Source organism: Miniopterus schreibersii, assembly GCF_964146895.1.
Source record: "Miniopterus schreibersii genome assembly, chromosome: 15".
Taxonomy (NCBI): Eukaryota; Metazoa; Chordata; class Mammalia; order Chiroptera; family Miniopteridae; genus Miniopterus; species Miniopterus schreibersii.
Genome location: NC_138115.1, coordinates 31,345,427 through 31,363,461, shown reverse-complemented (window position 1 = coordinate 31,363,461; position 18,035 = coordinate 31,345,427). Strand labels below are relative to the sequence as shown.

The following is an 18,035-nucleotide window of genomic DNA, read 5'->3' as shown; positions in this document are numbered from 1 at the left end:
GCTCCCAATACAGTTATGCTGGGAGTATGTCTGGTAGAATAAAAAAGAGAGTGACCCCTCGAAGGAGAGGTACAGGTCTGGTGGCAGTGAGAGCCTTCACATGCTAACACATGAGTAGACCTTTGGTTCCATTATAGGCAAGGTCTTCTCACCCAACCATCCCAAACTGCCCAGGATTCAACATCCACTCCTGCTTTGAACTGATACTTCCTTTTATGTCATGACCAGGGGAAATCAACTAGTTTTGATGTGGTTTGAGTTTGACACTGTGAAACCATTAGAATCTTCCCACCAGACACCAGAGACAAATGAGAATCTCGCCTTTGTTAGGACCCAGTATGAACACAGATGTCCTAGCTGTGTTTGCCAGTTCTCCTATTTTTACCCACCTCCCTACAGGTGAGCACCTTTGACCTACCCTGAGCTCAGCCTCCTGATCTACTAGAGTGACTTTCTTTAAAAATGGACAGGCAAATAAAACAAATTTAACCTAGAGGCAGCAGCTTTGTACGGGAAATGAAAACATCAGAAGCTGTCTAATCGCAGCCACAGCCATCCTGAGCTCTGTCTTATCTGCTGGGTGATGAAAAGAATGGGGCCTCCCTAAACTTAAAGGGCATAAAATAAAATGAGAAAAGTTGTTGCTTCTCTCTGGCTCTTGGGGGATGTGCTATGCAGTTTAACCAGCGTATAACAACCACAAAACATCGTCATGGATTCTACACACCTAAGCTCTAGGAAAGTTGAGGGTTTCTTTGGGGGGGGGGCGTGTTTGAGATTATGGATGCTAAGAGGGCCGTAGAAAGAAGGAATGGGAAGGAAAGAATATTTCATTTGAAGTTAAAGTAGTTTTCCCATAAGAACAGGGCCTGATCTTAGTTTCAGAACACTTTTCAGTACCTTGGACAGCTAAAAAATGCTGTTTAGGAAACCAAAAAGCCAGTGAGCCAAGAGCAACCAGAGCAAGGCTTTAAAAAAATTCCTGGCAAAGCAGCAAGAAGGGGGAAGAGTTGGTTTTGCATAGCTTTCAACACAGGTGTGAACGAGCAGAGACGCTCCCAAAAGGCACAGAAACCCGAGGGCCTCGGTGGGTCGGCTGGGGCAGGAGGGGGGGGGCTGTTATTTCTCGCGCAGGGTTTCCCCAGGCGCTCCCCCGCCCCTCGGCTTCCCTGCCCCACCTCCGGGCCCCCGGCGCGCCCTTCCCAGGCTCGGGCCCCGCGATCCGGATCCGGGTCGCCACCTCCGCAGCCGGCGGTTCCTCCCGGAGCCTGGCAAGTGCTGGGGCTGGAAGCCAGTCTCGCAAGGCCGCGGAGGGGCGCGGTCGGCTCCGGAGGGCGGGAGGGCAGCCAGCGCCCTAAAGCCCACCCACCTCCTTCAGGGGCGAGGAGAAGCGCAGCTCCCCAGGAGTATCTCCCAGGCTCCCCGTCTCCCCGCCCGTGGCCATCCCGACCCGCTTGACTTGGCGTGGGCCCCCGCCTACCTGTCTCCCCCGATTCCGCCCCAGCACTCCTGGGGCGCCTGCGATGCCACATCTCTCGAGTCAGCTGTGGCTGGCGCCTCGGCAGTGCCTCCAGTCCCACCCCCTGTCCCCTGGTCGCCCTGGCCACTTTCCTAAGAGAGGAAGGAGTGCAGAAGAACTGGGCTGAACCAAGCAAGGCACTTGAAGCCTAGGGATTAGTTGTAAGCCCCACAGCCGCGGGCGCAATGCGAGAGTTTGGGGACCCATTGTAAGGGGGCTGGGGAGGAGGCGGGGAGGCTGAATCCCCCCGCAGCGAGGTGTAGCCATTGGAAACCGCTGCGGCTCCCCAGAGCTTTCTCCCAGTCGGAGGGAAAGCTGCAACTTCGGCAGGACTCGGCTCCCCCCTCCCGCCGCGGTGCCAGCCCTGCCCTGCCCCCTTCAGAACTCCCAGCGCCGGCCACTCGGCGGAGCGCCGGGGTCCCCGGGGCGCCGCCGCCCCTCCCACGCGCCCCACCCTACCTGGGCGAGCCGCGCCCAGGGCCGTCGGAAGGCGAGGTGCAGGGGATCGAAGTTGCCTGCATGAAAGGCTACGCTGGTAGCCAATTCTTAACACGGCAGCGGCCACGATAAACATGCAAATCCGGACGCAACCCGGTGCCTCTCAAAAGTTGGGCTTCCTACGCAGCAGCCCCGCCGCACTTTGCAATCTCAGCGCCCCGGAACACGGGAATGCAGAGTTGGCGTTTACTCACCTGGGCGTGCCAACCTCGAGGAGTAGACGGAGAATTCCGCGCGGGACTGGTCGGCCCCACCCCCGGGGTGCAGGATCCGGCTGGGGAGGGGAGGTGGTGGGCGGTGCAGCGGTGGAGCGGTGCGCGCGGGGTCGCGCTTCCCGCCCCCCTCGGCCTCTGAGGCCAGTTTAAAAACGGCGGCTGGAAAAGATGCTGGGGGGAGAGTTTGGTCTCCCCGGAAACCCCGACTCCATTCTTGGTGATGGGGGCTGGGGAAGGTGAAAACGTTGGGGGCAGCAGCTCGCTCGCGGCGCACTCAGAGAGTTAAGTGGACGGTGCTGGGGGAAGGGAGGGAGCGGAGAGGAGCCGCGGAGGGAGGAAGGAAGCGGAGGGGAGGGGAGCGGGCGGCGGGAGGCGGCAGCTGCTCAGCGAGGTTTCCACCGTCTGACGAAACCCATGCGCTCGGCAGCCCGCGAGATACTAGTTGGGAAACCTCCGCGCGAGCGCCCCCTGGGGGGTTGCGGCGACGCGAGCGCTGCCCCCCGCACGCGAGTCCGCGGCCCCGCCCCGGCCCGGCGGGTGGCGCGCTCGGCGGTCCGGCCGCGTCCACAGCCCAGGCTTCCTGCTCAGCCCTGTCGCCCACACCCGGCCCCGGGGGACCTTAGGTTCAGTTCTCCGAGTGCTTGGAGCTCATCTCCACTTGGGGGTAAAGCGGTACTATCTGCGAGGGGGTGGGACTGGCACTTTTTTTCTTTTTCTGCACACATTGGAAGAAACTTCTTGGATGCATGCTCAACTCCCACCGAAGATGAAGAAGTCGCTCACTTGCGTAGACAGTGGGAGCCCGATAATTATTTTTTAATGTCTGCAACAGTGCCTGGCGTATAGCAGGAGCCTGGTAATTATTTTTTAGTAAGTAAATGCATGAATAAATGAATGCACAGCCAGGTTTTTTGGTTATCCCATAATGTGTTCCTAAATACACCCACCTAACAAATAAGATAAAGAAATGCTTAGGGAGTAGTTGTGTTTAAAAATAGACATAACGCCTGGCCGGCGTGAATCAAGGGTTGAGCATCGACCTAGGATCTAGGCCATCTGGGTTCGATTCCCGGTCAGGGCACATGCCTGGGTCGCGGGCTCGAACTCCAGTCAGGGGCGTGCAGGAGGCAGCCGATCAGTGACTCTCTCATCGTTGATGTTTCTATCTCTCTCTCCTCCCCTCCTTTCCTCTCTCTGAGATCAATAAAGATATATTTTGAAAATAAAAATAGACATAACCACACTGTCTTGTGGAAGGGAGAGCCACTGCCTCACCTTAAGAAGCACTTTAGAAAATGTGACTTTCCTGTTCCAAATTTATTCAAATTCAGGCAAATGAGCAATAGGAGAACATATAGTATCTGATTGTTTCTACAACAGAAGATAAAATGGACAACTCAGCATATAAATATTGCCAGAATCACAAATTGGACTTCACAGTCCCTAGGGTTCAGAAAAGACTCTCTCTGACACTGAGGTGACATGGAGGATGTGACAATCTAATGGGGACATAGGGAGGTAGGGGGTCTTCACTCCATCCTCTCAAGGCTCTATCCAGCAAGACTCCCTTCATGTACAGAGGTTATCAGCCAAGAGCCTTTCACCAACCACAGAGCTGTCCATCTCAAAGTCAGCTAAGGAGAAATAATAGGATGAGGGGCAGGCACCCCACTAATGCTTCTATAGTGGCAATTAGGAAGATCTTTGAGAGAAAGAAAAGCTTTCAGAAACAAAACAAAAAAATATATAGACACTTTCCTTCCCCCAAGTCACCTCTCAAGACCTTTGGAAGTAGGATAACATTAAACATGGTCTCTAGAAAGGATCTTAGGGAGCTTGTCTGTATACTGAAGCTCCTTTGATTTGCTTTGATTGGGAATACTTGGGTCATATGGTTTTAAGCACATGCCTATCACTGTGGCCTTGGGATATGGTATTAATTACACTGATGGGCCAGGCCTTCCACAGCATCGGAGTGTGCCCTGTAGTCCTCCCAGAGCCAAGGTGGAGCCCAAGCTGATTCACATTGAGAGTAAAACACAAGGTAGGTTCCCCAAAGGAAATTCAGGGTCTTCCTACCAAGAAAGAAGAGATGGATGCTGGGCAGACCAAAGTCAGCATATGTTTACTAAATATAAAAATGTTAAGTCAGGCCCTGCCGGGCGTGGCTCAGTGGTTGAGCATCGACCTAGGATCCAGGCAATTGGGGTTCAATTCCCGGTCAGGGCACATGCCCGGGTTGGGGAATCAATTCCCAGTTGGGGGCGTGCAAGAGGCAGCCGATCAGTGACTCTCTCATCATTGATGTTTCTCTCTCTCTCTCCCTCTCTTTTCCTCTCTCTGAAATCAGTAAAGATATATATATTTTTTAAAATGTTAAGTCAGAAAATATGCCTCTCAGGTTTAATGGAGAAGTAGCCTCAATGACAAACTTAATGTCTGAGCTGGACTGAATTTACAAAGATGAAAAGAAGAGAAAGGAAAGTCATTAAGCATTTCCTTGCATGTTGCCTGTGTCCTCTGAAATTTAAGACCCATGAGGACTGGTGGTAGTCTGCTCTGTTGTTCTGTTCTTGATTGTCACCCCAATGGCTAACAAAATGTGCTTCCCTAGCAGTTGGCCAACAAACATTTGTTAAACTAAATTTTTAAAAATACCTTAGAGATCATTTAACACGAACCTCTTATTTTATAGGTAAGAGAGAAAGAATTAAGATGTGCTGAGCATGTACTGTTTCCAGGCAATCCGATAGGCACTCTATTGACCATCTCATTTAATTTTCTCAACAATTTACCAGAGTGGGTTTTATTATATCTACAAAAAGACTGGGATTTAGGTTGTCAGGATAATCATACTTGGGAACACAACCAGTTAATGGGAGAACCCGGAGTGTTCATGGAAGCAGGCTCTGAGGGATCAACTCAGAATAACTGGACATGAACCTGAGAACAGAAGTAATAGAGTCGGAACCCATGGGGAAGAATCCAGGACCATCATATGTGGTCCCCCATGTTATAAGCATAGACACACAAACTAAATGCAACACAACTTGTGACAAATATGATTTCCTCTGCCAGCAGCCTTCAGCTCCCTAATTAGAAACAAACAGTCGCTTGCAAGCCGGTATGCAGAACACACTTGCAGCTTTGTGCCAGAAACTTGGTGGTGGTTTTTTCCTCCTGGCATGGCACTGAAGGTAAATTCAAAGAGGATCTTTGCAGGGCACAAAAAGCAGAATTTACTCCCACCTCTCACATGAAACTAACAGGTCATCTCTACAAATGAGGATGTGTAACCAGTTAATAAACTATGGTCGCAACCATTGAGCCCACAGCAAGCTGCTCACCAGCCAGAGTCCCTTCCACAACTGTGACATCAGAATCCCCTTATGTGTATCACTCACCTCCTTCCAACTCTCCTTTTCGTGGATTCGGAGCTGCTGGGTTCTACAGCCATAGTCAGAATTATCTCGAGCCAAGGTGCCACTGGTCTTCCCAAGCGGCAAAGGAGGCTCCAGCTCTGGGTAGATTCGCCAGCCCGGTCTCTGTTTAATAACATAAGGGGAGGCATCCACACGCTGTCCTATGCCAATATGAAAGGCACCTCACCCGTCAGTGTGACAAGTGAAATGCTGGAATGGAGCCAGGGAACAAAAGGGAAGAAATGTGGATTCTTACCAAGGCAGTTGATACCATTTTTTAAAGGGTAGCAGATGATGAAGGGGAAAAACAGGCAGAGAGTCGATGCCCTGCCTTAAAAACCTTGGATCCTTCCCTGAATGAGTCAGGATGAGCATTTTGTTTTGAAATTGAATTTCTGTTTTCTTTTTTTTGAGCTGTAGGATGGTTACACACTCAACTAGTCAAGGGGACGGCTGTAAATAACAGGATTTATTTTTGAGTCTTTGGATAAAATAAGAACCTTGAATTTCTCCCTTGGGTTATTTATAGCTCAAAATGTGTTTTGTTTTCTATTTCATGTGATTTTGAGAATTGACTGATATGTGTTCCTCTGGTGTTTCTGTATATGCCTGAGATGGGTTTTATTACTGGAAAGCAGAGAGCAGCACTCTAAGAAAGCCCTTCAAACATGCTAAGAGTCTGGAAAGAATTAATTAACACACATGTTCCAAGCTGATGCAGGGAACACACCTTCCACTCTTTGTCACTCTTCTCTGTGGGGTCCCTATATGACCCTGGTGTCTCTAAAACCGTCACCAACAAGCTGTGCCAGGAAGGAAGGGGCACCTTATACCCTTGCCTACCAATAGGTGGCATTAAAATCCCTCTAGCTTTTCTTCATTGCATTTTTTAAAACCATAGGCAGAGAGCATTTTCTTTCTGAGATTTTACATTTGCCCATTGGTGATATTTTAAAGAACAGTGAATCAGCTCTGTTATTTTAGAGCAAATTATTCCATATATCTCTTAATTAGGCCTTTCAGTCACCCCTCTAACCCTCAGTTTCCTCATGGTGAAAAGAATGTATTTTGAATTGAACTCCATCTCTGGGATTCTGGTTTTCACCTACTTAACGTCTGCCCAGCCATACCATTCCTTGTGTTTGTGATAAACTCATTAAGACTCCATTCCTTTGGGTTTAAGGGATGTTAGCATGCAACCCTTACTGTGTGGCAGAGGCTGCTATTTGCCTAGCCTATGTTCACTTTTGTTTGTTTTTCTTTACAAGAACAGCACAGTTTTGTGGGAGGTGGCAATGTGCTCAGCCCCAAACCCACATTTCCCAGCCTCGCTTGCAGATGGGGTAGTCATGTGACAGAGATCCTGCCCTGCACTGTTTGATGTGGCAGCCACTAGACACATGCGGCTACTCAAATTTAAACTTATTGAAATTCAGTAAAATTTGAAATTCATTTCTTCAGTGACACTAGCCACATTTTATTTTTATAAATATATTTTTATTGATTTTAGAGAGAGAGGAAGGGAGAGAGAGAGAAAGATCATCGATGTGAGAGAGAAACATCCATCGGCTGCCCCCTGCACGGCCCCTATTGGGGACTGAGCTGGCAACCGGGGCATGTGCCCTGACCGGGAATCAAACCAGTGACCTTTGGGTGCATGGGATGATTCTCAACCAACTGAGCCACACTGGCCAGGGCACACTAGCCACATTTTAAATTCTAATAGTCACAAGTGGCTAGTAGCTACCATCTCGGATAATTCCAAGACAGAACATTTCCAGCATCGCCCAAAGTTCTGCTGTATGTGCTGGTCTAGCCATTGAGATGTCAGTGGAAGTTATGGGGCAATTCCCATGATGTTCTAAAAAGGGAGAGTGATACTGGCTCAGGCGGCCTGTACCTCTATCCCCGCCCCTCCCTGTTCTCTACCTGAAGGTGCCCGTGGGTCAGCCGTCATGTGACTTTGGAGCAGCAAGCATTTGTTAAGCCAGGATAAGCAGAGAGATAAAGGAACCTGGGTCTTGATATCATGAAGGCAAGCATGTTATCATCAATTTTATTAGGAGAAAAATTAAGCCACCAGTTGATTCAAGCCATTATTTTCAGCTTTTTGTTACTAACAGCCAAATATTATTTCTGATACACCTTCAGAAAGTTACCTGGACAATTTTCTATTAATGGCTTTGGATAAACAAGTTGCTTTCCAGTTTCCTTTTCTTTAGACAGAGTTGGGGACAAGATCCTGCCTAAAAGAAATAAAACAATGTATATATCCACAAAGAGATAATTATCCATTCATTTAGATATGCAAGTGGGCCAAAAAGGGGGAGATGGGCATTAATGGTACCCAAAGTAATTATCTTCTACCTTATAGTTTAGCTGAAGAGCAGCTTTGGATTTTCCTGGAGAAGAGGTTGATGGGTATGGAGAGAAAAGGAAAATAATACTTGAGCCTGTCTTAAGGGCTAAAGACTTGGCTGAATGATTTAACATTATCGTAGTTAGCTTTCATGACAACCCAAATAAGTTAAGTATTCCCTTTCTGTTTTGCAGATAACTGAAACTGAGAGAGATTAAGTATACTGTCAAAATCTACATAGCTAGTGCCCGGCTGGGCGTGGTTTAGTGGTTAAGCATCAACCTAGGATCCAGGAAATCGAGGTTCAATTCCTGGTCAGGGCACATGCCCAGTTTGCGGGCTTGATCCCCAGTTGGGGGCTTTGGGGGCATACAGGAGGCAGTAGATCAATGACTCTCTCATCATTGATATTTCTATCTCTCTTTCTCCCTCTTCCTTCCTCTCTCTGAAATCAATAAAGATATATTTAAAAAAAATAAATCTACATAGCTAGTTAGTTACAGAGCTGAGTTTTAAATCCAGGTCTGCTTGGCTCTTGCCACAACTACGTAATGAAGGGCTGCTGTGAGGCAGTGTGCAGAGTTTTTAAACCACATATATTTAAAGATATTTTTAATTATTAAATGGAATCTTATTATATATCCTGCTTGCAGTCTCCCTTTTATGTCTAAATATATTAACCTCCATCATAATTTATAATGTCTATGCAATATCCACTGTATGGATACAATAAAATACGCTAAAGTAGTCCCATTTCTTAGCATTTGTTTCCAGTTTCTCACTATTATACACAAGGCTTCCCTGAGCATGATTTTATATCTTGCACCCCTGCTATGATGTGACAAGACTACCAAGAAGGGCACCTCTGTGGTAATCTTTACAAAAATCCATAATCTCAGCTTAATATCATGAGCAAAACACCAAACACAAACTGAGGAACATTCTATAAAATACCACACCAGTACTCCTCAAAGCTGTCAACATCATTAAAAAACAAAACAAAACAGAAAGACTGAGAACCTGTCACAGACTAGAGGATATTACAACATGACAACAAATGCAAGGTGGTGCCCTAGACTGGATTTTCAAACAGAAAGAGGAAATTAATGGAAAAACTGGTGAAATCCAAAAAAGTGTGGAGTTTACTTACTTAATAGTACTGTATCCTTGTTGGTTTTTCTGTAATGACAAATATTCTGTGGTAAATATAATCTGTTAATTTAGGAGAAAATAAGTGACAAGTATATGGAAATTCTCCATACTATTTTTACAACTTCTCCATTAAATCTAAAATTATTCCAAATTGAAAGTTTATTTTTTAAAAACACACAACTTTTCTACTTGTTTCCTTAGGATACAGACTAGTTGAGGTGCAGGCCATGCACAATTCAGGTTCATGATAAATTTTGTGAAATTTACCAGGATGGAAATTGCCATTTTTGTGAGCAAAAACCTTGCTTTATCTGCTTGGTATCTTTAAGTCAAATGTCTCCTTAGCAAATTCCACAGGAAGACATTTCCCAGGTAACTCCTTGCAAAACTCAGAGAGAATATCGATGAGAACTGCCAGAGAATGAGGAACCCAGCTCACCTTTCCCAGTCTGGCTGGTTCTGAACATGCAAAGAAATTTAAAAAAAAAAAGAAAGAGAAAAGAAAGGAAGGAAGGAAGGAAGGAAGGAAGGAAAGAAAGAAAGAAAGAAAGAAAGAAAGAAAGAAAGAAAGAAAGAAAGAAAGAAAGAAAGAAAGAAAGAAAGAAAGAAAGAAAGAAAGAAAGAAAGAAAGAAAGAAAGAAAGAAAGAAAGAAAGAAAGAAAGAAAGAAAGAAAGAAAGAAAAGAAAGAAGGGAGGGAGGGAGGGAGGGAGGGAGGGAGAGAGAGAGAGAGAGAGAGAGAGAGAGAGAGAGAGAGAGAGAGAGAAAGAGAAAGAGAGAAAGAGAGAAAGAAAGAAACTCCTGGGAAACAAGAACAAAAAGTCAGAGGATGCCATTTTTACATAGTCATTTTTCTGATTGTAACTCTGCTTTCTGCATTTTTCCAGCAGCGCTGCCTTTAAAGTGAATCACTGGTGATCAAAGGCAGACCAAAATAACACATTGTTCCTCCAGAGACGAGAAGGTGAAGTCCTATCATTCTGAGGGTGTTCTCGGGGGAAAGAGAGAAGAGCAAGAGAGAGACCACATTGTCTACTTTTTCTAAAAGCAAGGCCTGTAATTTTGTTATTTTGAACATCTTTTTTTTAAAAAAACACTTGCCTGTTGGGAAAGGCATAAGTAACGCTGAGACTTGTATTAAAAAATTTATCTATTCTGTTTCTATCACCTCTTCCTATAGCAGTGTGCAGTGGATGGTTTCCACTGTGTCTGACCTTGCTGTTGGCTTTAATAGGAAAGGAGACATTAACATAGGGATTAAGTACCTGTGGGCCAGGCACTGTACTGGGCCCATCTGGGTATGTTTTCATCAGTTTATCCCCACAGTGCAGGGTAACAGCCTGGGAGATTCCAAAAAACGACCCCTATCTTCCCTTCCCTATATTCATACCCCTTGCTAGGTCCCTCTGTAGCTCTTCCCACCCAGTAGGGCCAACTGTTTCTCTGCCCTCTTAAATCTGGGCTGGACTTGTGACTTGCTTCGGCCAATAAAAAGCAGCAGAAGTGATGTTTTGCCAGTTCTGATCCTTGACTTTTAAGAGGTCTGGAACGTTTCCACCCAGCCACCATGAGAACACACCCGGGCTCTTGTTAGAGGATGAGTGAGAGATAGGACAGAGATGGGCCATTGCTGCTGAAGCCCAGACCTGTGAGACAGCCCAGACAAGATCAGCAAACCATCCCCCAGCCAACCCTCAACTGATCGTCAGCACATGAATGAGCCATGCCCCAAACAGCTGAGCCTGGGCAAAACTGTGAGCTCATAACTGCTTGTTATTTGAAAACACTGAGTTTGGGAAGTGGTTCGTTATACATCAATAGCAAATTGATACAATATGGTAGTCATATTTCTTTAAGATGTAAGAAAATTGAGGCATAGAGGGATTAAGTAATTTCCCCTAAGCCAAGCAGCTAGTAAGTGGAGACAGTCAGGATTCAATCCAGAGACTAAATAAATCCAAGGTCTCCTCTCCTTCTACTATAGCCTCTGCCCATGAAATAGAAACAGGAAGAAAAACCAACACAACCACAGGTCACATCTTGTTAAATGTGATAAAACGGAGTCACTTTCCCAGCTGTCTTCTAGGTACAGTGCAATGTGTGCGATGTGTATGTGTTTGTAAAGAATGATCTATTCAATGGAGCTAGGTGAGAGAAAGCTATTTTTTTAACTTCAGTAACAGTCTAAATCAAATGCATTCGTCTTGGTGTAAATCTGTAATTATCTCACAATGACAACTGGCTTGCTTTTGACAAACTGACTTGTTTCTCCCTTAAAAGCAAGGTCACTCTGGGGACAAACACTCAGCACTCCTTTTCTCCCTCCCCATGGGGCTCTGCTCTGCGTTTCCATCCCTCCTTTGTTCAATGTCTCTTTCCAAACCTTTTCCCTTTAATCTCCTGGGCTCAGTCTAACTTTTTCTGTCCGTCAAAACCTGTATAATAGCAATTTAATTAATCTCTCGCAGCCCCATTCTCCTAACTCCTGCATTTTTGATAACTTCCTTTCCTGGTCTTAAATTTGTCACTCCTCTAGTTCATGACTTCCAGATTGTGTTTCTTTGGGTCAACAACTAGGTGAGTTAGATTGTGTCATTCCTCTGCTTAATACCCCTCAGTACTTTCCTATTGCAATGAACCCCTTAACATGCCAGTGGGCCCTGCATGAGCCAGTCCTTTCTACTTTCCTTGCTTGATCTCACACGATGACCCTCTCCAGCTCCTTGACATTCATGCTTTAGCCAGACTGAATTTCTTTCAGGTCCTTCAACTCCTGTTTCCGAGCCTCCCATATGCTGTTTCCTCTGCTGGGAATTCCCTTTATGTGTGTGTGCGTGTATGCACATGCACACACACACACATGCACCCACACATGCACACATACATTTTGGCTAATTTATTAAGTTTTAGAGGAAATGTCCCTCCTGCTGGGAAGTCCTGCTCTGAACCCCACAAAGAAGATAATATGGTTTTTTTACGTGCCCACAAGTAGCCTATACTTGCCCCACTATAACATTTACCATTCTGTGCTGTGTTGGTTTCATTATCTGTAACCCTTAACTTACTGTCTTTTACTGGCCATTGTATACCCAAGGCTAGAATGCAGCTTTGTACATAGTAGACTCTCAATAAATATTTATTGAATGAATAAATAATCATGTTATTCTTCTTTATGTATGGTTTACCCTCAAAATGATTTTTATACTCAATATACAAGAGAACAAATTTGGAATCTTTTTGGTAATAAGTATCAGAAAAATGAACATAAACTAGCTTGAACAATCAGGGATCGATAGGCTCATGGAGTTGGAAGACTCCATAGGCTGGACAATATTCAAAGGTGGTTTTATCCAGTAACTCTAGCTCTGTCTTACTTCTCAAACAGATCTTGTAATGTCACTAAAAAGTGGACTTTAAGGAGTCACTGAAAAAATTGTTAAAAGGGGATTGGCATGATTTTATTTCCATTTTAGAAAACTCCTTCTAGCAGCTGGGTGGAGAATTAAACTGAAGGTGAGCAATACAGAGGCAGGGAGACTATTTAGGATGGTGGCAGTGATCTGGGTGAAAGATGATGGTGGCCTAAACTCAAGTGGTGATGGTGAGAAGGGAAGGACTAGGTGATTACAAAGATATTCATAAGATAAAAATTCATGGGACTTGGGATCATTTAGTGTGGATCCAAAATACCTGAACAGATCATATGTGTGGCATCATGTTAGTACAGTTTCACTTACTGTAGCAGATGCTATTGGTTTTCTCCCTCCCCTCCTCTCACTAAGATTCCTCTGCCCAAATCTGAGATCACCTGCAAACAGATGCCATACACATAGGTAGCTGCCTACATTTGTGCCACTGGCAAGGGCAGGCCAAAATATAAGCAAGGCCATGCCCCCCAGAGTGACCTTCAACCAAACAGGGATGGAAACTAATAGATAAATATCCCAACTTCCTTGCCCTTTTGTGGAGCGACTCTAAGCCACATTCCACATAATTTCTCAGGGGGTCCTCATTGAAACTCAGCCCCAGTTGCCCACGGTGGTAACTGATTCACAAATGTATCTTTATTGGCTTTCTGACCTTTCCTATCTATTGCCCTGTCCCTTCATTTCTGTCACACTTCCCAAATAAACCACTTACACCAAAATTCTTTCCTAGGGTTAGTTTTTGGGGAAACCCAAATTAAGTATCATATGGTCGCTAGATCTGTTAACTGAAAGAGCATTTTTAAAAGCTCATCCATCTCTCTCTGAGCCTTTCAAACATCCCTCTCACTCATCAGCGGCAATCATGGCCAGGTCCCACTCAGGCCACCTCTCTAGAGCACAGGCAAGTAGAGTATTAGGTTCTAATCAAGTCATACCCCTCACCCCTCCCCAGGGCTTCTGTCAGTCCAGCTCTCTACCTGACATTCCCTTTTCTTCACCAGGTGACTAGAGGCCACCAAAGGTGATTATGCCTACTGCAAATCATCTAAAATCAATACCATGGCCTTTTGCACCTACCTCCTGATTGAGATACCAAAGCTCAGAGAAATCACGTATCATCCCACAACTCAGAGCCTGCAAGTAACGGGTCAGCAATTTTAATATTGGCATGGCTTCCCCCAAAATCTGGGCTTACTCTGCTGCACTGTGCTGTTCGGTCTCTCCCAGGGGTTAGAGAAATGCAGAGATTCACACAGTCCTAAAATGTCCAACTCAGGATTTGAACCAAAGCCAACTCCTTTCTAGTACTCCGAATTTATTATATAGGCTAACTTTTTAGTTTTTCTTTAGAGAGACATAGAAGGTAACCCATCTGTCTCACTCATCAACAACAGTCCCAGTAAACTTTCGCTGTCCCAGAATAGTTATCAATAGAGCCTCCTTTCCCTGAGAGTGTCCCAATTTAAAGAATACACTATATGGTCATGGGTATATGCTTTTTTGTTCTACCCGAAGAGAAAATGGGTGTGTAATAACTCCAGAGCTTTTTTGGCAGTTTGCATTTTGTTTCAAATTATGAACTCAAATAAAGTTTTATTGACTGCTTATTCTGTTTGATGCTATAAAAAGGACCTAGAGTAGGACAGATCATACATATCACATCCCACCCTTGCATACCCACGGCAGGCGTTACTAATTGATTGTGGCAGTCCATTCCTGAGCCAGCTCAGCTCCGTGCTGCTCAAGACGGCCACTACCAATCATAGACAATGCAATCTCCAAAATTATTGGGCCAGTTCTATACATACCTGAAAACAGCTGCACATTCTGAAGCCACAAATTTGCATTTCTGTGTAAGAATGTTTTCACCTTTCTTTATCACTGCTATCATGTTTCTTATTCTCTTGAGATTAGAAAAAAAGGAGTCCCGATAGCATCAGCATCTAAAGAAAACAAAGTCTGAGGAACTGGCACCCAGAAGCTGTAATTTGGAACCAGGTGCTGTCCTTGGATTGCTGTAGGTGTGTTGAGGGAGGTGTATTTGGCTTTTCATCATGATCTAAAGCTGGACCCAGAAAAGGAGAACACGAAGAAGTGTTTTCTCCTTTGTAAAATGAAGGGTTTTCAGATACTGCCACCTCACCCTCGCTCCCCAAGCCCAACAAAACTGGAAAAAAAATCCCTACCCAGATTTTTCAGGAGCATTTCACTGTGCAACCCTTGGGAATGGTCTCAATAAACCTAACTGCAGCAGGTCAAACAATGAAGGAATGCAGAAAAATTAGAGCATAGACATGGTTTTAGTTGACTTGAGAATTTTCTGTAGTGTCAGGTCACACAGGGAACAGGGACAATATTTTGAGGACTTCTTGATTCAAACTCAGGATTACTGAGTTGTGGAAATGTCACTAAGGGAACAATTGACCATGGGGCAGGTTCAGGGCTCAAGAACTGTCTTTCCTTTTCTTCCTCACTCATTGGAAGGATAATAAATTTAGCTATCCTGTACCCACCTACTATTTGCTAAGCTCTGTGCTGTTTTCTTTGTAATATATCAATTATCCTTTACAATGAACTATTATCCTAACAGTACCCAATGAGTTGGGTACTGTTAGGTCCTATTATTATCTCCATTAGCTTGAAGGTAACTAAACAAATAACCAAGTGAGTTTTAAATAATCTAAAACTAAACGGCAGTCGTGGGTGGAGGGAGTTGTCCAGGGAAAATCCATCAAGAGGAGCCTGAATTAGGAAGGAGACAGGGGAAACCAACATTTAATGAGTTCCTACTCCATGTCAAGCAATAGGTTGTGTATTTTCTCCCTTTGTTGTAGAACACAAAGGATTATTATTATACACACTTTACAAATAAATAAACTGACTGCAGAGAGCTTAACCATCTTATCTGTGATCTCAAAACTAGTTAGTGGGATTTGAACTGAAGTCTGTCTAATTCTATTATACCAAATATCTGGGAACAGAGCTGAAGAACAACCATAACTTAGCAGCTAGTTTTTCTAAGTCTTATTCTGGACAAAGAACCAAGATTTGCCTGATGAAAAGTCAAAGAATTACAGAGCTACTCTTAGACACAGATACCTGGCGTAAACCACACAGGTCTAAAGTAACAAACAAATAAATAAATAAAATAACTAATAAATCCCAGTCATGACCTTGTAATTCAGAGTAACTTGATTTCAATTTCCCCATTCACTAGAAAGCACGCAGAGTTACCCGGCTGCTCTGGCTTCTCTCTGTATTGAACTAAATGGAATATTCCAAGAGCTCAGTGGATGGGAATTCACTCTCCTCAACCATCCCCATGAGGTAAAAGCGTGAAGTCACAGAAGTGGAAACAAAGCTAAAGGACCAGTCCCCAGAAACTCTATGCCAGGATGTCAACAGAGCCTTGGTATTTGGAGCCCTAACCCTGGTTTCTGACCCCAAGATGATGACCCTTCTGTGGGGGTATCTTGTCTTTCCTCTCCCTTCAGACTTCATGAACTCCCAAGCTGGATGTAGATGCCAGCTCACAGGGCACCAACACTGCTTTCCCAAGTGGCATTATAAATAGCTGTGGGAAAAACAACAAGTTTTTTTGTGAAAAACAACATGATTTAAAGAAATTATAGCTCTGAGATTTGGGGGAAAGGGATGTCTGTGTGTGTGTGTGTTGCATATCTATGTGTATGTGTCTGTGTGCATGTGTACCACGGTCCCTTGAATTTCTGCTCTCTTTTGAACAGATCTCAGGATTCACTTAGCAGACAGTCAGACAAGAGTCTGATAGAGTCTAACCTCCCACATTAAATGTTTATGGATTTCTGGAGGGACCTGGAGATTATTATGCTAAGTGAAATAAGCTGGTCAGAGAAAGACAAGTATCATAAGATCTCACTTATATGTGGAATCTAATGAACAAAATAAACTGATGAACAAAATAGGTTCAGAGACATGGATGTATGGAACAGACTGACAGATCTCAGAGGGAAGGGGGTGGGGAGGGAAAAGATTAACCAAATAACTTATATGCATATACGCATAATCCATGGACACAGACAATAGTGCAGTAGGCCTGGGGTAGGGTGGGGGTTAGGTGGAGGGGGGCAAAAGGTGAAGGCAGGGAATGGGAGATACCTGTAATACTGTTGACAATAAAAAATAAATTAAAAAATATGTTTACCCTGGCCGGCACGGCTTAGCAATTGAGCATCAACCTAGGATCCAGGAGTTTGAGGTTCGATTCCTGGTCAGGGCACATGCCTGGGTTTCAGGTTCGATCCCCAGCAGAGGGAGTGCAGGAGGCAGCTGATCAATGACTCTTTCATCATTGATGTTTCTCTCTCTCCCTCTCCCTCTCTCTGAAATCAATGAAGATATATTTAAAATACATATATATACACACACACATATATATACATATATATATACATATACATACATATATATACATATACATACATTTTATATATGTATGTTTATGGAGCTGCTGATCAAGGCCAGGAGCAGGTGTAATACTCAGAAAACACAAAAAAACAACCAAGCCCTTTTTGTTTAAAATACCAAATCAGAACATTTATTTGCAGCACTTAATAGTTTAGAAAATACCTTCACATCCACCATCATAGTTGACCTCAACCATCCTTCAATGTAAATATTTATATCAATTTTACATATAAGCAAATAAGGCTCAGAGAAGACACAGGATAGGTTCAAAGTCACACAGTTACCAACTGGGAAAGAGAGGTCTCTTCACTTCACGATCTTCAATTTCAAGTTTCATGTCCTCTCACCATCTCACCATGCTGTCTATTCCCGTCATCTCAAGAGGCGATGAGAAAAATGAAACAAACCTACAGTCATCCTAGATAGGACTCCTCATCCTCCAAAGCTTTCAATACACAATTCAAAAAATTAGAATCAGAAGACATCTTCCCAGGTAGAAGTATTTTTTTCCCCTCTCAAACTGATTTTTAAACACCAAGGACGCCTATAATAGAACAAATCCAAGGAAGCAGAACAGTACATAAGAACAGGCCCATTTGTCAAAGATTTTAGGAAGGCCGTCTCTCCCAACTAGGGCACAGCAGGAAGTTGACTATTTATGGATGAGAAACTGAAAGACAGCTCTTCCATCGATGCAGGAGACTCCTCTAACACGTGCATGTGAGTGGCAAAGATAAGGAAACAGAGTGTAGATGTGCATTTTTATTAAGCTGATAGCTGTCTGTGAATTAGCTGTATATTTCTTCTCAATCAATGTAATGAAAGAAGAGGTAGAGATGGGAGCCTCTGAGCCAGCCAAATGGACCCAGGAAATATAGTCACCATTCTGAGAAAGGAGAAGCTATAAGAAGGTCACACACTCAATAACCAGATGGAAACAGAACCTACAGGATCCTACCAGATGGTAGGCAGAGCTGGCTGCAAAGGCTCTGGAAGAC

General features: G+C 44.4%; 1 protein-coding gene across 3 annotated transcripts in view; it reads right to left on the bottom strand.

The window, feature by feature from the left end:
• CPNE4 (copine 4) overlaps window positions 1-5,704 on the bottom strand; it is a 320,582-nt gene extending 314,878 nt beyond the window's left edge. The window contains exon 1 of one of the 3 annotated variants that reach the window (XM_081159934.1): window positions 5,637-5,704. In XM_081159934.1, the coding sequence (XP_081016060.1) occupies window positions 5,637-5,689 (53 nt within the window). In that variant the 5' untranslated portion in view covers window positions 5,690-5,704. Of the gene's footprint in view, window positions 1-1,480; window positions 1,806-2,211; window positions 2,696-5,636 lie in introns of those variants that run through there. The other 2 variants (XM_081159931.1, XM_081159932.1) reach the window with 2 other exon arrangements.
• Between the last annotated feature and the right edge of the window lie 12,331 nt (window positions 5,705-18,035).